Source organism: Somniosus microcephalus, chromosome 33, assembly GCF_052327205.1.
Source record: "Somniosus microcephalus isolate GS21.2 chromosome 33, FLI_Smic_1.0, whole genome shotgun sequence".
Classification (NCBI taxonomy): Eukaryota; Metazoa; Chordata; class Chondrichthyes; order Squaliformes; family Somniosidae; genus Somniosus; species Somniosus microcephalus.
The window spans coordinates 30,390,421-30,413,771 of NC_141019.1; the positions used below are offsets into that span (position 1 = coordinate 30,390,421).

Genomic DNA, 23,351 nt, shown 5'->3' on the forward strand with positions numbered 1-23,351 from the left:
ACTAACTAGCACCCCCTGCTGAGAGAGAACATGTGTGGATGGCAGGTGTGGACAGGGCTGTAATGCCCCCTGCAATCAAATACCTTGTGACACTCGCTGTCCAGATTCACACATGAATAACAGCCACTTGAGCGAAGTACAAGAGGGCAACAGGTAGCATTGGAACCATACCCGAGCGAGGAGCCAGCACCTTTGGGAGGGAAAGGGTGGGTGTGGAGATAGAAATTTCAAACTGTTGATTTATTTGCTGTTTGAATTGAAATCAGCTGTAAACCTTCCCCTATTAATGGTGATATTACAATAACTAATGATGTGTATTTCCACATATCTCACTGTACAGTTGGTGTCTTTCCCACATTTAATAGATTAATTGGCAAGTTACCGCCAATTCCCATAATTCCTTAAATTAAAACAGTGTATTAAAGTGAAGCCACAAGCTAGATCAGTCACTGCACACAACCAGAAGAACCATCAAAATGTTGAGACTGGTAATCCTAGTGAGCCTTGCCCTGTTTGGTGAGTAGAAATGTTTGTATCTTACAGTATAACTGGATGTTGAGCAGGCATTAATTTGGTCACCATGGATCCAATCTGGTTCAGTATGATCTGAACTCCTCTGGCTCATTTTACATAAACTTCAAAATCTCTTCTACGTTCATGTAGACTTATAATAGAGGCTACTCAACATAAAGGCAAGTCTTGTGAAGTAACTCCAAGTGAAGGTCTGCCTTCTGTATGGATTGCTTCTCTGATGATCCCAGCCGCACCAGAGGGTGGTAGTTTTACTCACACCCCGATAGAGGAATCTGTTTGGGAAGAGTGATCTGTAGAGCTGCTCCAGAGGTATGAGCACGTTATGTAGGCTGACCCTTCAGTGCAGTACTGAGAGAGTGCTGCACTGTCGAAGTTGCCCGTCTTTTGGATGAGACGTTAAACCGAGGACCTGTCTGCCCTCTCAGACGGGTGTTAAAGATCCCACGGTACTACACTTCAGAAGTACTTCATTAACTGTGAAGTGCCTTTGGACGTCCTGAGGACATGAAAGGCATTCTATTAATGCCAAGTTCTTCCTTTGCATTGGGACAGGGAAACAATGCGGACCGAGAACTGCTGTCAACTGTAATGTGGCTCAAACGCGCACATGTGCCATCTGAAGGCAGCAAGGTGTTGCAGTCAAGACCAATGGTATCAGATCCTATATTGTAGAGCACATGATTAAACAATCCACTGTGTGCTTATTCAGTTGCACGTGAATCTAAACGCCACTAAACAGTGAACACTTCTCAAGTACATAGTTCAGCACCAGCCATTGTATGACTGACGTACACTCGGTATGTGAAGTGGCAAGACTTGACAAATGCACAACAGATATATTCATAAAATGTTGTCTTAATTCGTTCAATGCAGGGCAGTGCTCCGAGAATCCACGTATCGTTGGAGGAACTGAAACTCAACGCAATGCTTGGCCATGGCAGGTATGAAACGTTTCCTATTATTATCTTTCTGCATTAATGAAAATGACCAATTACCTGATTTAGAAATGGGAGCCTCTGGGTCAGAGGTTTCTATCAATTAAGATCCAATTTCATATATTGTATGAAATAGATTTTCATATATATTTGATATTCATATTTTCTAAATGAACGTGAGAAGAAAATTAATTTTCTGGACAATTAAATATATATATATTTTTTTAACAGGTTTCGCTTCAAGGCTTATCTAGTTACTGGTATCATACGTGTGGAGGCACTCTGGTTCATCCCAGATGGGTGATGACTGCTGGTCACTGTGTAGACCTGTAAATGATTTTCATTTTATTCTTTGACTCTTATAACTGTTTGTAGTCTGTCCCACATCTTGTGTGAATCTTATTGTAGTATTTCCAATAGAACAATTCCCAACCTTTTCCTGCTATCCTTTTTTTGAGGCCTGTTTTCTTTCTCTTTTCCATAACTTTCAGTCTCTCACATTTATTTTCTATACTTTCTCCTTCTGCAGCTCTTGCTATATCTACCCTTCACCAAAAATCCAGGGGAATCGGAATGAAACTCAAACCGGATTTGTAACATCTCCTTCTAGGGCTTTGTAGGCCTCATTTATTGTTTTCTCTTCAGCGAGAATCTGTCCATAAAAATCATTTCAATTCGCAATAACAAAAGCTTTGCAACTGATGATTGGTGTGCAAAATGATGTGCAAAGCCGTGGAATGGTGTAAGGTGGGCCATCCCACTCAAGAATTGCCCAAGGACACGCACGACGTCCTTGTGATGTTGTGGAGATGCACTAAGCTGAGGGCAGCTGTTTCCCCATGAGGGGGAACGATCGGAGGGCCAGTCATCCCTGGGTTACTTTAACGCACCTCTGAGTGTGTGGCACTGACAAAGACCTAGAAATAGATTGTGAACCCACTCATCCACAGCTGGAGTATGGCTCAGGACACCAGAAAAGGAAAAGAGCAGCAAAAATATCTTGGAAAATAATAGAGCACTGTGTATAGCCAAAAAAATCATCCAAGGAAACAGAAAATGAACACTTTCTGATGTACAGTTATGAAGAATAAGAGAAAAGCAGTAATCACTAGGAGTGTCTTCCTTACTTTTCCCCACTCTGGTAGGGATCATACTTCCCTCCTGCTCGCTTTTATATTGCAGCTTGTAAAATCAATCATTGTATATACGCTTAGTCCTTTATATTACCCTTCATGCAGATCTCGTTGTATGTTTTGTCTTGTTTTACCAATATAAAGTCCTCAAAACTATCTGGAAATTTAAGGTCACTATACACCCTAGTTGACCTTATTTTATTTTAAAATGGCTTACAATTTCTTTCGTTGGTAAACAGACCAGGTTTGACATACCGTGTTGCGCTGGGTGACCACAACATTTATGAGACGGAAGGTCCTGAACAGTACATATATGTCGATAGAGTTGTGCTGAATAGGAAGTGGAGTGGATACCTTTCCGCTGGGTAAGTGCAACATATGGCCAATTACTAATCTATCAGCAATGTAATAATAATTAAGAATTCTCATGTGGATAGAGAACATAATCGATAGGTATGCTTGGGAGATAGGAAATACCCTACGATCTATCTGATAACCTAAGGGTCAAGTATTTGTAAGTGGGTTCTTTGTCTTCACTAAATATTCACAAAAAAAATTCAAACCTGCCTGCTAGTCCAGTAAGCTGCTATTTTGGGTTTCTCAATAGCCCAAACAGCCAACACCTTGAATGATGTAAATCACCAGAGCAATGTGAACTGTTGGCTGCTGGTAGACAACAAAGGATTCTCGGCTCTTGGTTTAGTTTCTAGAACCTTCAATGTGATGGTGTGTAGATTTATTTTTTTATCATAAGCTGAATAATTATATTATAGGATATGTCACGTTCTGTTCTTAAATAGAGCATTGAAAAGCTATTTATGTTATGTAGGAATGACATCGCAATGGTTCACCTCGCTCAAGAAGCAGTTCTCAATGAAGCAGTGCAGCTTGCATTATTGCCAGCAAAGGGAGACGTCCTGCCAAACGACTACCTGTGCTATGCCACTGGATGGGGTTACACATTTAGTAGGTGCTTTTGGATCGATACTTGAAAATTCTTCTCATAGTATTATAGAAATTATAATTATAAGGAGACCATTCGGCCAATCAGATCTGTTTTGGCTCTTCAAATTGAGCTGTTCATGTTAGTTAGCAGGTGAAACATGAGCTTCATAATGAAAGCCACCTAACGCTCAACTGAAGAACAGCAAGCTTAGAAAAAGTTCCCAAATACATTGCTTATCTCACCCAGCAAGAAGGGCAGCTTATGCCAGCTGGGCACAGTGCCATTGGTATTGGATGTTGCAATTGTGTCTGTACCTCATTCACTTACCCTTCTGGCTGAAGGAAGGGTCAGATCAGCCACCACTGCGAATTGGGAAGAAGCAAGACGACAAAGCAGACAGACACATTTTTAAGAGAGTTCATGTCGAATCAATGCCTAGAGTAAGATTAAAACGAATGATTCTCAGGATAGTCGCTGCACTAGCTTCACACACCCTCCTTTCACCTTTGCGACCTTACCTGAAATTTACCTGAGAGTAATGGGATGACAGTCAGCCCTGTCTGAAGGCTGCGGGAGGCGAGACATTCTGCAGTTTCAAGTTCTTGGGGAAGAATTGACTTAAAGTAGGAGGCAGTGCAATGGCCCTTGGTTTCAACTCCACGAAGTTGCAGGGACAGGCAAGAAAGCATAGGAAAGTATATGTAGCTCAAGGGAAACATGAACAACAAATTCAGAGTGCAATGGGAATGGAATAAATGTGGACCAGAACTAAGATCAATGAAAAAAATGTAACAGTCGCATTCATTGGATGTTTTTCCTCGATGTAGATGGTGGTCAAGTTAGTCCTACTCTCCAGCAGGCTCCCATCAGGATTGTTGACTACAAAACCTGTTCCAGACCTGACCTTTGGGGTTACTATGTCAAAGACATCATGGTGTGTGCAGGCGGAGATGGTTCTGTCGCAGGCTGTCAGGTAATGGTCTCAGATATTTTCCTTCAATGGAACAAAGTAATAATCTATAGTTTATATTGAGAAAATCAAAATCCTGTGGCCATTTCTTGGCAATGCCAGAAGAAACTGCAGTAAAGAGTGAAATAAATTCCTTGATTGGCACCAACTGACCCACATAATTTACAGATCTATTGTGAGCTTGTTGTGAAATCCCAGCGGAGAATCCAGTAGTGAAAATGTGAACCAACATCTTTGGTTTGATTAAACAGCATTAATTTATACATCAAAAATAAAAATCATGAGGGGATTATGTGGTGCAATGAGTCAGTAGGCTGGCCTTCTACACCAGAAACCTGGATTTAAATCTAGCCCAGAATTATGAGGTGAAATTCTCCTCTCTCTCTCTCAATTTTATAAGTGTGAATGTGAAATGCATTTGGGTAGCCCGAAACAAATTACCTTTCTCACTCAGACAAATGTGACAAACACAAAAATTCACTGGTACGATTGTGGCTATTCTGAGGTTTGGGTTCAGCCACATCAGCAAGGAATCTGGATCTAACCATGTCATATATGCCAACACAGAATACTAAAAAAAGTTGAGAAGCTTAAAAATAAAACAGCTCCAATGCTAGTCACTGGTTCCTGGTACTGTTCTCCTTGCCATTCCCCACCTCGCCCTCGAATGCAGCAGTCAAACACTGACGGTTGGTATCTATGTCTCACCTCCCTGATTGTACATTTTACATAACTCGCTCCAATATATTTTTGCATCACTCTCTCCAGTACTTTTTATATTAATAACATTTTTAGTGTCAGCCAGTGGCTCAGTGGGTAGCACTCTCGCCTCTGAGTCAGAAGATTGTGGGATCAAGCCTCACTCCAGAGCACATAATCTAGGCTGACACTCCAGTGCTGCGCTGTCGGAGGTGCCGTCTTTTGGATGAGACGTTAAACCGAGACCCCGTCTGCTCTCTCAGGTGGACGTAAAAGGTCCCACGGCCACTATTTCGAAGAAGAGCAGGGGAGTTCTCCCCGGTGTCCTGGCCAATATTTATCCCTCAATCAACATCACTAAAAACAGATTATCTGGTCATTATCACATTGCTGGTTGTGGGAGCTTGCTGTGCGCAAATTGGCTGCCGCGTTTCCTACATTACAACAGTGACTACACTTCAAAAAGTACTTCATTGGCTGTAAAGGCTTTGGGATGTCCAGTGGTTGTGAAAGGCGCTATAGAAATGCAAGTCTTTCTTTTATTAGGCCCTCCAGTATCTTTTACATCAGTCTGCTACATATCTCTGCTTTATTAGATTTTATATTGTTTAGTTTCTGGAGTGCAATTTACATGAACAATTTTGGTGTGGGTGGCGGTGGAGGTCTATCTGGTCCTGAAGGGTTGAAGCACTTGCACACCTCTGGGTCTCATTTCATCATGTGTCAACGCGGGAGCTGTGTACACACACAAGTGCCAAATGGGCAGGCACGCAGGCGCACAATTTACACGGCTGCAGATGTGCTGGAATTGAACCAATGCACGGTGATATTCCTGCAGCATTCATGGGAAGTGGCCGGGATGGGTTGTTTGTGTCAGAATGCAAATAAAAGCTGTGGCGGCCTGCATGGAAGTTTGCTGTTAAAATAAAAATTGCTGCCAACTCTGCCTTGATCAAAAGCTGATGTAGCTGCTAGAATACTGGGGCGACGGCTGTCGCAAACCCCCGCCTCTTTGTCGATACTTGTCTGATGTATCAAGCTGTCAGAGATACAGTGCGAGAGTCAGCTGGTCGCACAGCTGCTTATGCGCACAAGTTCCGCACGGCTAAACTTACGGAAAATATTTTGGGAATATTCTGGCGCAATTTAAGCAGAACAAGAACTTTAAATTTTGCATCGAGCAAAAGCTGACAAGCAAACAGAAGCCTGGAAATGCTGACTTGTCTGTAGGAAACGCTAGCGCTAATCTGTATGACTGTTATACCTGACTCAATATTGCTTTGATATATTTTGCTCCACTAAACGCCTAATGGGTTGAGAGCAACTTATCCACGTCTAATATATTCGTTATTGAAAGGGCTATTATCTCTAACAGAATCAACTGTTTTGGTTTCACATGGATAGGCATATACTGGGATGATCCATGGACATGATAGTTCCCATGGTACTGAGGCCAGGGAGAGCTATGACAAAGGGTTTCGACCTGAAACGTTGACTGTGTTTCTCTCTCCACGGATGTTGCCTGGCCTGCTGAGTTTTCCCAGCGTTTTCTGTTGTTACCAGGGAGAGCTATGTTGGCTGTGGTAAGCAGTGGAGCCCAGTAGAGCAGGATTGCAAAGTGGATATTTTAGAATTTCACTTCATTATGAGGAAGTATTAATAGAGGACCTTCTCTCAGGAGATTAAATGGGTGGGATAGAATTTATGATTGGGTAGATTGTACACGCTGTGTGGAAAGAATGAGCTTGATGGGTCAATTGACCAATCTGTACCATGTCCACGTGTTCTAACAGAGACAATAGTATTGAGAGGAACAGAATGGCAATGGGATTTCTCTCTCTTTTTTCCCCCACAGGGAGATTCTGGTGGTCCTCTGAACTGTGAGCAGGGTGGAAAATACTATGTCCACGGAGTGACCAGCTTTATCTATGCAGGAGGATGCAGGTTCTACATGAAACCAACAGTGTGGACCCGTGTCTCAGCTATGAGAGATTGGATCAATGAGGTGAGTCAAGATTTTTAATTCTGGTAACAATATTTCAACATACAACAGTACTTTTTAAAATAAAATGTATATATTTGCTTTAAAAGAAAAGATCATTTTTAGGTTTAAACCACCAATAAATCTGTTTAGATAAAATCAGTCCAATCTTTAACTTCAGTTAGTTTTTAAAACTATTTGCACCAAGTGACAATGGCCAGGGAAGAAATTAATTAGCACCGGGGGCGATTTACTGGAGGCTAGAGTCACCTCAATCCTTCATTTCAAGGGGCTAACAGCTCATTCAACACAATGAGGAGCATGTAACAGTGTTCAGTCCTCATAATAGCTCTACGTCACATTACTGTGTTAAAAAATATATTTATTATCACACAGAGATCAACCAACAGCTAGAATGGGGTTACCAGGAAGGGTGGTTGAGGCCAGGACCATGGAATCCTTTTCGAACCATCTGCTGTAATGGGCGATGGTAATGGTGCTGTAATGGCTGGTACTCTGGAAGAATGAGATCAAATGGACTGAAGGGCCCTCTTCATCTAAACCTATCCTGTGAATTTCTGAAAATAACATAAAATACACAGGATAGAGATTGTTTCCAGAACTGAAGCTGACCTGATGCTTCACGACTGAAAGTCAGAACCAAATGAGATGGGGGCCTGTATTTAAATTAGTATTGCTCCGTACTCATTAAAGTTAAAGCAAGGTAGGGTTATAAGTGGCAGCTGATCGACTCAAACACACTTGGAAGAACATAAGTTTCAGAAATAATGGACTGGATTTTCTCAATGGGGGCGTGTTGGGAGCGGGACTGCTGGTTTTCGGGTTTCTGTCCCGCTCCCAACTACGTCTGACCAACCCACGCTATTTTCCCTTGATTGCCCTGGGTAAGCCCGGCGGGCTTACTGGCCAATTAAGGGAAAGCCGGTGACAGAGGACGTCAGCGTATGACGTTTCATCTGTCGAAAACTTTTTGACAGATGAATTGTCAGCGTTTGACAGCTTTGAGAAGCTTTGACAATCTCTGTTCTAAGGTGAGCCCTTGCACAGAAGGCACACCAACACCTCTCTCCTCAGCAGAAAGCAGATGGATGCTGCATCTGAGAATGCTGCAGCCATTCTGTCAGCTCTGCCGTTGAGATGAGGCACCTCCGGATCCTCAAAGGTTGAAGCCTCCCCAGGGCTGGGAAAATCCCCCCCAATCAACGTGTCTCCAATAATCATGTTTTATTTTTCAGGTTCTCGCTAAAGGCTGATGGCTGAAGGATGGTGATTCATACCAGGGATCTGGAGCTTCACTATATGTGTCAATAAAGTATCATCAATAAAATACATTTCATCAAAACAAAATGCTCTTTTCTTCCTTTGGCCTCTTAAAATGAATGCGTAGTGTGGCTGATAATGCGGTCCAGTCGCAGCAGGGCTGGGACTGCTGCTCTTCAGACGCTGCACTGACCTTTCGCTATAATGCAATCTTCATTTAAATGTAATTGTTCTGCACTCCTGGCGCATAGCACATGGAACCCTGGAAGCGTGCGTGGGTCAGGCGGCGGGTTATTCAGCAGCAGCTCTTAAAAGACTGCTGATCGTCTTTAAAAGGGAACTGGCTGCAAAGTTAAAACATGGCAGAAGCAAAGCACAAAGGCAGAACAGCACCATTCCAAGATGGTGCTTTGGAAGTGTTATGTAGAAGCATGAGTCTTTTTGGAGGAAAAGGGTGCTCTCCGGTCAAGAATACTGCCAGGACAGCTTGGATGGAGGTGACCAAGTGAGTCAATGTCTGACCTGTGGCCCAAAACTGGGGGTAGGTGAGGAAGAATTTGCTGGGCTATTCAAGGCTGCCAAAGGTTGCTGACACTTTGCATAATATAAGAATGTTGTCGTACAAGCATCTTAATAAAATTTCAATCTAAGCATCACAAAGGGAGAATTCCTATCGCTATAGCAACTGCTCATCTGCTTTCCAAATCCCCATGTTTACGGCTGCACTCTGCAAGGCTGCAATTTGAATGCAATTGCCCTGTGGCCCATGTAATGTGCCAAGCAACAAACATCAAACACACTGCCCATACACAGTACCTGCATGCTGCATGTTTACACACTCTCGTAAGGTGGCTGCTTCTGGACACTTGGGTCACACACATCTCACGGATTCCTTGATTTGAGAATGTAATGTAGACTAACACTTCAGTGCAGCACTGAGGGAGCGCTGATTTGTCAGCAGTCCTGTCTTTCGGATGAGGTGTTAGACGTCTACCTGTTCCGGCGGGCTGTAAAAGATCCCATAGCATTATGTGAAGAAGCACAGGGAATGCTCCCGGTGTCTTGACCAACATTCCTCCCTCAACCAAACCTACCAGAAACAGATTAACTGGTCATTCACTCATTTGCTGTAGCTGGGATCTTGCTATCTGCATTTCTGCCCACACAACAGTGTCTGCACTGGAAAAGCAATCCATTGGCTGTGAAGTGCTTTGAGCCATCCTGAGGACATGATAAAGTGCCATATAAATGCAGGTAGTTCTTTCTTTCCTTATTCCAACATCTGTCCCTGTTCTCTCTGCTTGCAGGAGAAGGGTGCACATAACCGGCACCACCCAATGCAGACAGGAGGAGTTCAACTGCGAGTCAGTTGCTTCCCTCTAAGTTCATGGCTTGTATCATTATTTGCTTTTCATTATTTCTCACATAAACACACTCATTCACTCCCTCACACAAAGGCATACACTGCATCCTAAAACATGACAATGTCTTACCATGTAAAGCTGTGTCTTACTGCTAGCATTCTAGAGGTGCCTTACTGCCAACGCTCGAAAATATGCTCTTGTTCTGTTCCTCTAGGTGTCCAAAAGAAGGTAGTGTCAGAACAGAACAGAACGATCAACCTCAACCAAGCACCTCACAGTACTTGGCATCACTTCATAGCACTGGGGTCCCAAAGTGAGGAGGAGCAACTGCAGGTCGAATTGGAGGCAATGTAACCTACTGGCCAGAGGGTCACCTTGAGGTTCTCCTGCAGCTGCTGAGCCCAGGGATTTGGACATCACAAATGCAGTTTGGTAGCTCTGTACAGTTGGGGACATCAATGGAGAATTCCATCACCTGCATCTGTGCAGTGCTGCGTGACCGACTGACCAAGCTGCAGACTCATAAAGCAAGGCTGTCCTAGAGCCCTCTGTGATGGAGCCCCACCTTGGGCAAGGTCCTAAGCTCAGGAATAGCTTCCTTCATGAATACATTGGGGATCTCAAGATTATGGGCTCCAATCCACAGCAGTCTGTCTTGCCTGAACTTACCATGTTGGGGAATTAGATTGAAACAGCTGTAACACAGGGCTTCAGAAACTTGCTCCCATGTAGATCTCTGGGAATGCTGGGGAAATGGCAGGATAATGAAGATATCTCTAAGGACAATGCTACGTTCAGAACACCCAGTCGTCCTGTTCAAACAAGTCATGCAGCATATAAGCCAGGCAGCCACGACATCAATACCCATGGCACTTGTTGTTGCAGGGCCAATAATGGACCAAGCACAAGGAATTCTGGCCCACCTCTAACCCTAGAAACAGTAGACACAGACACACACAGCAGCCATCCACCACCCCTCCTCCCGCTGGTGAGACACTTAGAAGGAGCACATAGTTAGCAAGTAGAAGACACACAGTTAGGAAGATACACACCATACACTGTCACAAAAGGGAAGCACTGGGGCAAAAACTCTGACCACGCTTGCCCCGGACACAGTTACGCTGAATACAATTTGGGATTACTCATACTCTACTGTGTCCAGAGAGTTCTGTTGCTATGAGGCAGATTAAGGTAGTTTGAGAAATGTTACTGTATTAGCTGCCTCTGCCGTTCCCCTTGCTTACCAAGCCAACCTCCCCTCAAGTTCCTCCTTGCCCAAGCCCTAAACCCCTGTATCTCTCTAGTTTCTCTCCCATCTCCACCCATTCTCTCTCCAAGCTCATCTCATCCAGGAGACCCACCTCCTGCTCCCTCTGACCGCATTTCCACTAAATTGCTGACCACTCAAATTCCCTTCCTGGCCCCCATGCTAGCTGACATTGTAAATGGTTCGGTCTCCTCAGGTGCTGTCCCCCTCCCTTTCAAAACCATCATCATCACCCACCTCCTCAAAAAGCTCACTCTCGACCCATCTGTCCTTACAAATTACCGCCCCCATCTCCAACCTCCTTTCCCTCTCCAAAATCCTTGAATGTGTTGTCTCCCAAATCTGTACCCACCTCTTGCAACTCCCTTCCTGAATCTCTCCAATCATAATTACAAATAACAGTCTATGTGACTGTGGTGCACTATTCCTCCTTGTCCTCCTCAACCTCTCTGCAGCCTTTGACACGGTTGACCTCACCGTCCTCCTCCATACACATCTCCTCCGTTGTCCAGTTTCATAGGACTACCCTCGCTTGGTTCCACTCATACTTATCCGATCTTGGCCACAGCATCCCAACCAATGGCTTCCCTTCCATCCCTCACACTATTAACTCCAGACTTCCCCAAAGATCTATCCTTGGCCCGCTCTTCTTCCTCATCAACATGTGCCCTTGTTAACACCATCTGGGGTTAGCTTCCACGCATACGAAAACCACACCCAGTTCTACCTCTCCAACGCCTCTTTCGATCCCTCCAGTACCCCTGTGCTGTCACAGTGCTCCTCCGAGATGCAGTCAGGTGAGCCACGATTTCCTTCAGCTAAACATTGGGAAGACCAAAGCTATCATCTTTGGCCAACACCACAAAATCTGTACGCTTGCAATCATAGAATCATAGACATTTACGGCACAGAAGGAGGCCATTCGGCCCATCGTGTCTGTGCTGGCCGACAAAGAGCTCTCCAGCCTAATCCCACTTTCCAGCTCTCGGTCCATAACCCTGTAGGTTACGGCACTTCAAGTGCATAACCAAGCACTTTTTAAATGTTGATGAGGGTTTCTGCCTCTTCCACCCTTTCAGGCAGTGAGTTCCAGACCCCCACATCCTCTGGGTGAAAAAAGTTCTCCTCAACTCCCCTCTAATCCTTCTACCAATTACTTTAAATCTGTGCCCCCTGGTTATTGACCTCTCTGCTAAGGGAAATAGGTCCTTCCTATCCACTCGATCTAGACCCCTCATAATTTTATACACCTCAATTAAGTCACCCCTCAGCCTCCTCTGTTCCAAAGAAAACAACCCCAGCCTGTCCAATCTTTCCTCATAGCTAAAATTCCCCAGTCCTGGCAACATCCTCGTAAATCTCCTCTGTACCCCCTCCAGTGCAATCACATCTCAACGTCCTATTCCACCCCAAGCTAGGCTTCCGACCCCATATCCTCTACATCACAAGGACCGCCCACTTCCACCTCCACAATCTCACAAACTCTACTGCCCGTATTCTATCCCACTCCTTGGGCCGCTCGGCCATCACCCTTGTCCTTGCTGACTTATATTGGCTTCTGGACCCCGAGGCCTCAAATTTAAAATTCTCCATCTCGTGCTTAAATTAATTCATGGCATTGCCTTTCCCTATCTATGTAACGTCCCACAGCCCGACAAACCACAATCACCCCACCAAACTCTCCCCAGCTCTGACGCTGGCCTCCTGTGCAAACCTTCTTCATCAAAGTGTGTTACATATAGTTACCACACAGGCTGGAGTGTATTACACACAGGGTAGCACACAGGCTGGAGTGTATTATACACAGGATAGCACACAGGCTGGAGTGTATTATACACAGGATAGCACACAGACTGGAGTGTATTATACACAGGATAGCACACAGGCTGGAGTGTATTATACACAGGATAGCACACAGGCTGGAGTGTATTATAAACAGGATAGCACACAGGCTGGAGTGTATTATACACAGGATAGCACACAGACTGGAGTGTATTATACACAGGATAGCACACAGACTGGAGTGTATTATACACAGGATGCAATATAACGTGGATAAATGTGAGGTTATCCACTTTGGTGTCAAAAACAGGAAGGCAGCTTATTATCTGAATGGCAATAGATTGGGAGAAGGGGAAGTGCAACGAGACCTGGGCGTCCTTGTGCACCAGTCGCTGAAGGTAAGCATGCAGGTGCAGCAGGCGGTTAAGGCGGCAAATGGTATGTTGGCCTTCGTTGCGAGAGGGTTTGAGTACAGGAACAAGGATGTCTTGCTGCAGTTGTACAAAGCCTTGGTGAGACCGCATCTTGAGTATTGTGTGCAGTTTTGGTTGCCTTATCTGAGGAAGGATGTTCTTGCCATGGAGGGAGTGCAGCGAAGATTCACCAGGCTGATACCTGGGATGGCAGGAATGACGTATGAGGAGAGATTGGGTCGATTGGGCTTGTACTCGCTGGAGTTTAGAAGAATGAGAGGGGATCTCATTGAAACTTATAAAATTCTGGCAGGACTGGACAGACTAGATGCAGGAAGGATGTTCCCGATGGCCGGGGAGTCCAGCACTAAGGTAAGGGGTAAGCCATTTAGGACAGAGATGAGGAGGAATTTCTTCACCCAGAGAGTGGTGAACCTGTGGAATTCTCTACCACAGAAGGCAGTTGAGGCCAATTCATTAAATATATTCAAGAAGGAGTTGGATATATTTCTTAAGGTTAAAGGGATCAAGGGGTATGGGGAGAAAGCAGGGACCGGGTACTGAACTTGGATGATCAGCCATGATCGCATTGAATGGCGGAGCAGGCTAGAGGGGCCAAATGGCCTACTCCTGCTCCTATCTTCTATGCTTCTATGATAGCACACAGACTAGAGTGTATTATACAAAGGATAGCACACAGACTGGAGTGTATTATACACAGGATAGCACACAGACTGGAGTGTATTATACACAGGATAGCACACAGACTGGAGTGTATTATACTTCTTCTTCTTAGGCAGTCCCTCGGAGCCGAGGATGACTTGCTTCCACATTAAAAATGAGCTCGCAGGTGACTGATTAGTCCAATGCGGGACCTACAGTCTCTGTCACAGGTGGGGCAGACGGTGGTTGAAGGAGCGGGTGGGTGGGGTGCTTGGGTTGACGTGCGCTCCTTGTGCTGCCTGCGCTTGGCTTCCGCTTGCTCCGGCGAAGAGACTCGAGGTGTTCGGCGCCTTCCCGGATGCTTCTCCTCCACTTTGTGCGGTCTTGCGCCAGTGATTCCCAGGTGTCGGTGGGGATGTTACACTTTTTCAAGGAGGCTTTGAGGGTGTCCTTGAAGCGTTTCCTCTGCTCACCTGGGGCTCTCTTGCCGTGCCGGAGCTCCGAGTAGAGCGCTTCTTTTGGGAGTCTCGTATCGGGCATGCGGACAATGTGACCCGTCCATCGGAGCTGACTGAGCGTGGTCAGAGCTTCGATGCTGGGGATGTTGGCCTGAGCAAGAACACTGACGTTGGTGCACCTATCCTGCCAATGGACAGTGTATTATACAAAGGATAGCACACAGACTGGAGCGTATTATACACAGGATAGCACACAGACTGGAGTGTATTACACAGGATAGAACACAGACTGGAGTGTATTACACACAGGATAGCACACAGACTGGAGTGTATTACACACAGGATAGCACACAGACTGGAGTGTATTACACAGGATAGCACACAGACTGGAGTGTATTACACAGGATAGCACACAGACTGGAGTGTATTATACACAGGATAGCACACAGACTGGAGTGTATTATACACAGGATAGCACACAGACTGGAGTGTATTATACACAGGATAGCACGCAGACTGGAGTGTATTATACACAGGATAGCACACAGAGTGGAGTGTATTATACACAGGATAGCACACAGACTGGAGTGTATAATACACAGGATAGCACACAGACTGGAGTGTATTATACACAGGATAGCACACAGACTGGAGTGTATTATACACAGGATAGCACACAGGCTGCCGTGTATTATACACAGGATAGCACACAGACTGGAGTGTATTATACACAGGATAGCACACAGCCTGGAGTGTATTACACAGGATAGCACACAGACTGGAGTGTATTATATAGGATAGAAACATAGAAACATAGAAGTTAGGAGCAGGAGTAGGCCATTCGGCCCCTCGAGCCTGCTCCGCCATTCAATGAGATCATGGCTGATCATCCAAATTCAGTACCCTGTCCCTGCCTTCTCCCCATATCCCTTGATCCCTTTAGCCTCAAGAAATATATCCAACTCTTTCTTGAATATATTTAATGAACTGGCCTCCACCGCCCTCTGTGGTAGAGAATTCCACAGGTTCACCACTCTCTGGGTGAAGAAATTCCTCCTCATTTCAGTCCTAAATGGCTTACCCCTTATCCTTAGACTATGACCCCTGGTTCTGGACTCCCCGGCCATCAGAAACATCCTTCCTGCATCTAGTCTGTCCAGGCCTGACAGAATTTTATAGGTTTCGATGAGGTCCCCTCTCAATCTTCTAAACTCCAATGAGTATAAGCCCAATCGACACAATCTCTCCTCATACGTCATTCCTGCCATCCCAGGTATCAGCCTGGTGAATCTTCGCTGCACTCCCTCCATGGCAAGAACGTCCTTCCTCAGGTAAGGCGACCAAAACTGCACACAATACTCAAGGTGCGGCCTCACCAAGGCCCTGTAGAACTGTAGCAAGACATCCTTGTTCCTGTACTCGAGCCCTCTTGCTACGAAGGCCAACATACCATTTGCCTTCTTAACCGCCTGCTGCACCTGCATGCTTACCTTCAGCGACTGGTGCACAATAACACCCAGGTCTCTTTGCACTTCCCCTTCTCCCAATCTATTGCCATTCAGATAATAATCTGCTTTCCTGTTTTTGCCACCAAAGTGGATACCCTCACATTTATCCACATTATAGTGCATTTGCCATGTTTCTGCCCAATCACCCAACCTGTCCAAATCGTACTGGAGCTTACCCTCCCACCCAGCTTTGTGTCGTCTGCAAATTTGGAGATATTACATCCAATTCCCTCGTCCAGATCATTAATATATATTGTGAACAGCTGGGGTCCTAGGACCGATCCTTGCGGTACCCCACTAGTCACTGCCTGCCACTCGGAAAACGACCCGTTTATTCCAACTCTTTGCTTTCTGTCCGCCAACCAGTTCTCTATCCAAGTGAATACCTTGCCCCCAATCTCATGTGCCTTAATTTTGCACGCTAATCTCTTATGTGGGACCTTATCGAAAGCCTTCTGAAAGTCCAAATACACCACATCCACTGGTTCTCCCTTATCTATTTTACCAGTTACATCCTCAAAAAATTCCAGTAGATTAGTCAAGCATGATTTACCTTTTGTAAATCCATGTTGACTTTGTCCGATCCTGTCACTGCTTTCCAAGTGCTCTGCTATTACATCTTTTATAATGGACTCTAGCATTTTCCCCACTACCGATGTCAGGCTTACTGGTCATTAATTCCCTGCTTTTTCTCTACCACCTTTTTTGAATAGTGGGGTAACATTAGCTACCCTCCAATCCATGGGTACTGTTCCAGAGTCTATCGAGTTCTGGAAGATGACCAGCAATGCATCTACTATCTCTAGGGCCACTTCCTTAAGTACCCTGGGATGTAGACCATCAGGCCCTGGGGATTTATCGGCCTTCAGTCCCATCAATTTTCCTAACACCATTTCCCTACAAATATTGATTTATTTCAGTTCCTCCCTTTCATCAGACACTATGTTCCCCGGCATCTCTGGGAGGTTATTTGTGTCCTCCTTTGTGAAGACAGAACCAAAGTATGTATTTAGTTGGTCTTCCATTTCCTTGTTTCCCATTATAAATTCCCCCGATTCTGACTGCGAGGGACCTACGCTTGACTTCACCAATCTTTTTCTCTTCACATATCTATTAAAGCTTTTACAGTCAGTTTTTATGTTCCCAGCTAGCTTACTGTCATATTCTATTTTCCCTTTCTTAATTAATCCCTTTGTCCTCCTTTGTTGACTCCTAAACTGCTCCCAATCGTCAGGATTATTGCTTTTTCTGGCCAATTTATATGTCCTCTCCTTGGATCTTATGCTATCCCTAATTTCCCTTGTTAGCCACAGTTGAGTCACCCTTTTTGTTTTATTTTTATGTCAAACTGGGATGAACAAATTCTGTAGCTCATCCATTCGGTCTTTGAATGTTTGCCATTGCCTATCCACCGTCAACCCTTTGAGTGCCATTCCCCAATCAATCCTACCCAACTCGCTCCTCAGACCAACGTAGTTTCCTTTATTTAAATTGAGGACCCTTGTCTCTGAGTCAACTACTTCATTCTCCATCTTAATGAAGAATTCGATCATATTGTGATCGCTCCGACCCAAGGGGCCTCGTACAACAAGATTGCTAATTAATCCTTTCTCATCAGCACACAGACTGGATTGTATTACACACAGGATAGCACACTGACTGGAGTGTATTACACACAGGATAGCACACAGACTGGAGTGTATTATACACAGGATAGCACACAGACTGGAGTGTATTATACAGGATAGCACACAGACTGGAGTGTATTATACACAGGATAGCACACAGGCTGGAGTGTATTACACACAGGATAGCACACAGACTGGAGTGTATTATACACAGGATAGCACACAGGCTGGGTGTATTATACACAGGATAGCACACAGACTGGAGTGTATTATACACAGGATAGCACACAGACTGGAGTGTATTATATAGGATAGCACACAGACTGGAGTGTATTATACACAGGATAGCACACAAACTGGAGTGTATTATACACAGGATAGCACACAGACTGGAGTGTATTATACACAGGATAGCACACAGACTGGATTGTATTACACACAGGATAGCACACACACTGGAGTGTATTATACAGGATAGCACACCGACTGGAGTGTATTATACACAGGATAGCACACAGACTGGAGTGTATTATACACAGGATAGCACACAGACTGGAGTGTATTATACACAGGATAGCACACAGACTGGAGTGTATTATACAGGATAGCACACAGACTGGAGTGTATTATACATAGGATAGCACTCAGGCTGGAGTGTATTATACACAGGATAGCACACAGACTGGAGTGTATTATACACAGGATAGCACACAAACTGGAGTGTATTATACACAGGATAGCACACAGACTGCAGTGTATTACACAGGACAGCACAGAGACTGGAGTGTATTATACACAGGATAGCACACAGACTGGAGTGTATTATACAGGATAGCACACAGACTGGAGTGTATTATACACAGGATAGCACACAGGCTGGAGTGTATTACGCACAGGATAGCACACAGACTGGAGTGTATTATACACAGGATAGCACACAAACTGGAGTGTATTATACACAGGATAGCACACAGACTAGAGTGCATTATACACAGGATAGCACACAGACTGGAGTGTATTATACAGGATAGCACACAGACTGGAGTGTATTATACACAGGATAGCACACAAACTGGAGTGTATTACACACAGGATAGCACACAGACTGGAGTGTATTATACAGGATAGCACACAGACTGGATTGTATTACACACAGGATAGCACACAGACTGGAGTGTGTTATGCAGGATAGCACACAGACTGGATTGTATTACACACAGGATAGCACACAGACTGGAGTGTGTTATACAGGATAGCACACAGACTGGAGTGTATAATACACAGGATAGCACACAGACTGGAGTGTATTATACAGGATAGCACACAGACTGGATTGTATTACACACAGGATAGCACACAGACTGGAGTGTGTTATACAGGATAGCACACAGACTGGATTGTATTACACACAGGATAGCACACAGACTGGAGTGTGTTATACAGGATAGCACACAGACTGGAGTGTATTACACACAGGATAGCACACAGACTGGAGTGTGTTATACAGGATAGCACACAGACTGGAGTGTATTATACAGGATAGCACACAGACTGGATTGTATTATGCACAGGATAGCACACAGACTGGAGTGTATTATACAGGATAGCACACAGACTGGATTGTATTACACACAGGATAGCACACAGACTGGAGTGTATTTTCCAGGATAGCACACAGACTGGATTGTACTACACACAGGATAGCACACAGACTGGAGTGTATTATACACAGGATAGCACACAGACTGGAGTGTATTATACAGGATAGCACACAGACTGGAGTGTATTATACACAGGATAGCACACAAGCATGTGCATCAGACGCGGAGAAATTAGCCTCGTCAATGATGTTCCCAGTCAGATACTGTGGCGACGTTCACTGGGCTCACTATGAAAAATGGGCACTTTGGTGAGTTAACAGAGGGCAATCTCCCGTGGAAATGTACCCCAGCAAGAGACAGCACTTGCAGAAGTGGAAGGGAGAAAAAACGTGAAAAACTACCATTTAAAAATGTAGTTAAAATTAGTACAATTCACAATTCACAATTCAAATCGCTTTATTGGCATGATAAGTTACATCTTATGTTGCCAAAGCATCAAAATACACTGGCTCCCCCTAGTGCCCATTATGCAGAGTGCTTTCACTCGCCTGTGTTGAGGTGTTTTTGTTGATGATTTCTTTTAAAGGTTCATACAAATCACAATCTGTGCCCCTTAATCCAATGATCCATTATTATTATGGAAATATGATTGGAGTACAGCCCTTTGACCCTTATTCTAGACAGCAAATAAACTCTGTCTCTGGAAGTTCAAGACATTTGACAGAAGCACCATAACACTTTCAAGGAGTTTGAGGGTAGGCTCAGGTCATGCAACAGCCAAGAACAATCATCAGTTAAATCTGCACAGTAACAAGGTTGTTTTGTAAATTTTGGGCCTTGGTTAGATACCGAGTAACGCTCCCTTGACACTGTCCCAACAATGTGCCTCATCCTCAACCTCAAAAGAGGGCCTCCTGCTCCACCAGAAAAACATGTTTCCATTTCCACATCAGCCATCCTGTGGCCTCTTGGAGTGAGATTGCCCACCTAGCATCAATTACATCTGAATTAGACAGTGTGTTTCCGCACACGTTTTAACATTTTAATAGATTATGGGGGAGAAATTCGTTTGCTAGCGCCACCGATTAGCGCCTAAAGAATCCGAGAATCGGGGCGCTAGGCAATTTCTGGCCGGTCGCAGGGAGTTTCGCGCCTCGTCCCATATTGGCTATGGGTTTAGCGCCAGCACAAACTGTTAGCGCACGCTCGCGGGCGCACGCTGACCATGACGTCATTTGATGGTGCACCGCCTCTTTAACGCCCTCCTCCGGAAATTCAGTCGCGCCCGACCTTGTTGCGCCTGGCGCTATTAGTGACAGTTGAAGGGAACGTTCCCCAGGCACTCTCGGAGTAGGGGGGCGCTGTTTAAAGGGGACACCACTGCTGTGAAAAGGTTAGCCCTTCTGTGAGCGCAACCTGTTGGGTGGCTACATTTTGTGGCGCTTCTGCAGTGGGTGAGCCTTACAGCCATTGACCCAGCGGCGCCAGAGGACCTTTAGCCCTGTGAGCAGCACCTAGCTGCTGGTAAGACATTAAAAAGTTTCCCTTATTCACTGTTATGATGGGGGCTGCTTTGGAAGGGAACATCCTTCTGCCGGAACATCTTGAGAGGGCACAGAGACGGAGGGAGAGAGGGCCAGGACTGGCCAGACGGAGGAGGGCCAACAGACGTCACCACACCAGACATTACGCAGCGAGGGTTTTCAGACAGCAGTTCTCCTACCACAACATGTCGGAGGAGCAGTGTGTCAGAAGGCTGCGATTCCATAAGGAGGTGGTGACTGAGCTGTGCCAGCTGCTCCACGATGATCTTCTGCCGCGCATACGGTGCAGGACATCTCTGTCGGTGGCTGTCAAGGTAACTGTAGCCCTCAATTTCTTCACCAGCGGCTCCTTCAAGGCCGCCACTGGGGACATTGCTAACATCTCACAGTTTGCTGTGCATTGCTGCATCCGCCAAGTTACAGATGCGCTATATAAGAGGAGGCGGCAATTGATCTCGTTCCCTATGACACCAGAGAAGCAGCGGGAGCGCGCAGAAGGCTTCGCGGCAATAGCTGGCTTCCCCATGGTGCAGGGTGCGATTGACTGTACACACGTGGCTTTGCGGGTGCCTGTGAACAATCCTGAGGACTACCGCAACCGCAAGGGTTTTCACTCCCTTAATGTACAGCTGGTGTGTGACCACCGGCTGCTGATCCTCGCGGTCAACGCTCAATTCCCTGGCAGCAGTCACGACGCTTTCATCCTGCGTCAGACCACAGTGGCAGACCTTTTCGAAGCCCCGGCTCACCCACGAGGCTGGCTTATCGGAGACAAGGGATATCCTTTGTGCCCATGGCTTCTGACCCCGCTACGCTCACCCAGCACCCAGGCAGAGGAGAACTACAACTCCACCCATCAGGTGACGCGGAACACTGTGGAGCATGCAATCGGCGTGCTCAAGCAGCGGTTCCGCTGTCTCGACCATTCGGGGGGCGCCCTGCAGTACTCGCCGGAGCGAGTCGGTCACATCGTGATTGTCTGCTGCATGCTACACAACCTCGCCATCCAACGCACCCAGCCAATGCCAGCAGACCTTGAAAGACCAGCAGAGGAGGAGGAGGAGGAGGAGGAGGCAGACGAGGAGGAGGAAGAGGAGGAGGAGGAGCAGGAGGAGGAGCAGGAGGAGGAGGACGTCAGGGATGCCGACACTGGAAGGGCCGTTCGTCAGAGGCTTATAACGACTCGTTTCTAGGCCCAACTGAGGGATTGCTTGCTCTGTTTGGGGGAGGACTGTGCGGGTCACCCAACGCCTGTGAAGGAGAGATTCTTAGATGTAAAGATTTCACATGACCAGTGGTAAATAAAAGTTCTGTTTAATGTCACAGAAAATGGAGCCACTCAGCCTGAAAAAAAAAACAGCATCAAGCTGAATTGACGATAACACATAGGCAGCGGCTGCAACATAACTTTCTAACACAAAATTGACGGCTTGAAAAAAAAACACATTCCACACAGGAGAAAGTACACCAAACTTAAATTTCTGCCCAATCCGCCACAGTTACAAACGGTTCCCCTTCATTCCCAGCAGCTGCAGAGGGCCTGGACAAGCTGCACCTCGCCCTTCCAGCTCAGCCTCCACTGCTTACCCCTTGATGGGCTTCTGCTCCTCTTGCGGATACGTCCCCTTCCCTCCCTGCAGCTCCTCCTCAATGGGATCCCAGTGGCTGCATCAAGGCTGGGGGAGGCCTGCTGAGTGGCCGAAAGCGCAGAAGGCCCTGAGGAACGGCCTGGACGACCTCTGGGCCTGGAGGGCCCGGGTGCGGACTGCTCCAGTGCCTCGTGTGCGGATGCAGTCTGTCCTGCAGGTGGTGGCAGCTGCAGTGGAGAGATGCCAGTGGGAGCATCAGGAATGGCGACATCCTGAGATCGGCCACCTGCTCCGTCGCCGTGCGCCTCACTGGCACTCTGTTGGGGCAGCACCACAGCATGCGACCCACTCGCCTGGACCACTGACTGATGCCCTGCTGTGGTGCTGCAAGGGCCCCAGGTAATCCTACCTGATCCATCGACTGTCGCAGCAGTCAGTGCTCGCGTGGCCTCAGTCTGTGCCTGCATGAGGCCAGTGAGTGACTGCGTGGCAGGTGCCAGTGCTTCGATGAAGCCCTGGAAAGTCCTTTCCACTGCTTCAGAGAAGGCCTGGGCACTCCTTGCCTGTGTTTCGGAGAAGGCCTGGGCACTTCGTTCCTGCGCTTCGGAGTAGGCCTGCGCTCTCCATTCCTGTGCTTCGGAGTAGGCCTGCGCTCTCCATTCCTGTGCTTCGGAGAAGGCCTGCGCTCTCCATTCCTGTGCTGCAGCGAAGTCCTGTAGACTTCGTGCCATTCTGTCGATGGCTTCAGGCAGCCTTCCCACTGCAGCGATCAGCTCATTGTGCCTGAGCCGAGCCTGGGCGCTCATTTCAGCCAGGGGCCGAACCTCCTCTGCGCTCTGTCCAGCAGTCACGGTGGCCTGACTCGCCCTCCGGGGAGACGGCCCCCGAGCTTCCCTTCCCCCCCTGCGTTGGTGCAGGCCGCTGGGTCCTGGAGCTGCTTCCCCATCAGAGGCCCCCCCCCCCGCTCCCCTCCAGGGAGGAACTATCACCACTGTGATGGCGAGCTGCCTCCCCTGAGGCTGGGACTGATGGTCCGGCTTCCTCCAGCTGGTCGT

At 46.5% G+C, this 23,351-nt stretch overlaps 1 protein-coding gene across 1 annotated transcript; it reads left to right on the forward strand.

The window, feature by feature from the left end:
- Positions 1–476: 476 nt before the first annotated feature.
- LOC147097079 (chymotrypsin-like elastase family member 1) lies at positions 477–8,472 on the forward strand. Its single transcript, XM_085972527.1, has 8 exons — positions 477–516; positions 1,408–1,475; positions 1,701–1,798; positions 2,842–2,967; positions 3,432–3,568; positions 4,376–4,521; positions 7,073–7,222; positions 8,455–8,472. The coding sequence occupies exons 1-8, from the start codon at positions 477–479 to the stop codon at positions 8,470–8,472; spliced, it is 783 nt and encodes a 260-aa protein (XP_085828653.1).
- Positions 8,473–23,351: the final 14,879 nt, after the last annotated feature.

Coding starts and splice junctions, on each gene's coding strand:
- LOC147097079 (XM_085972527.1), top strand. CDS start 477: ATGTTGAGACTGGTAATCCTAGTGAGCCTTGCCCTGTTTG. Junction 517..1,407: donor AGTGAGCCTTGCCCTGTTTG/GTGAGTAGAAAT, acceptor CGTTCAATGCAG/GGCAGTGCTCCGAGAATCCA. Junction 4,522..7,072: donor GTTCTGTCGCAGGCTGTCAG/GTAATGGTCTCA, acceptor TTTCCCCCACAG/GGAGATTCTGGTGGTCCTCT.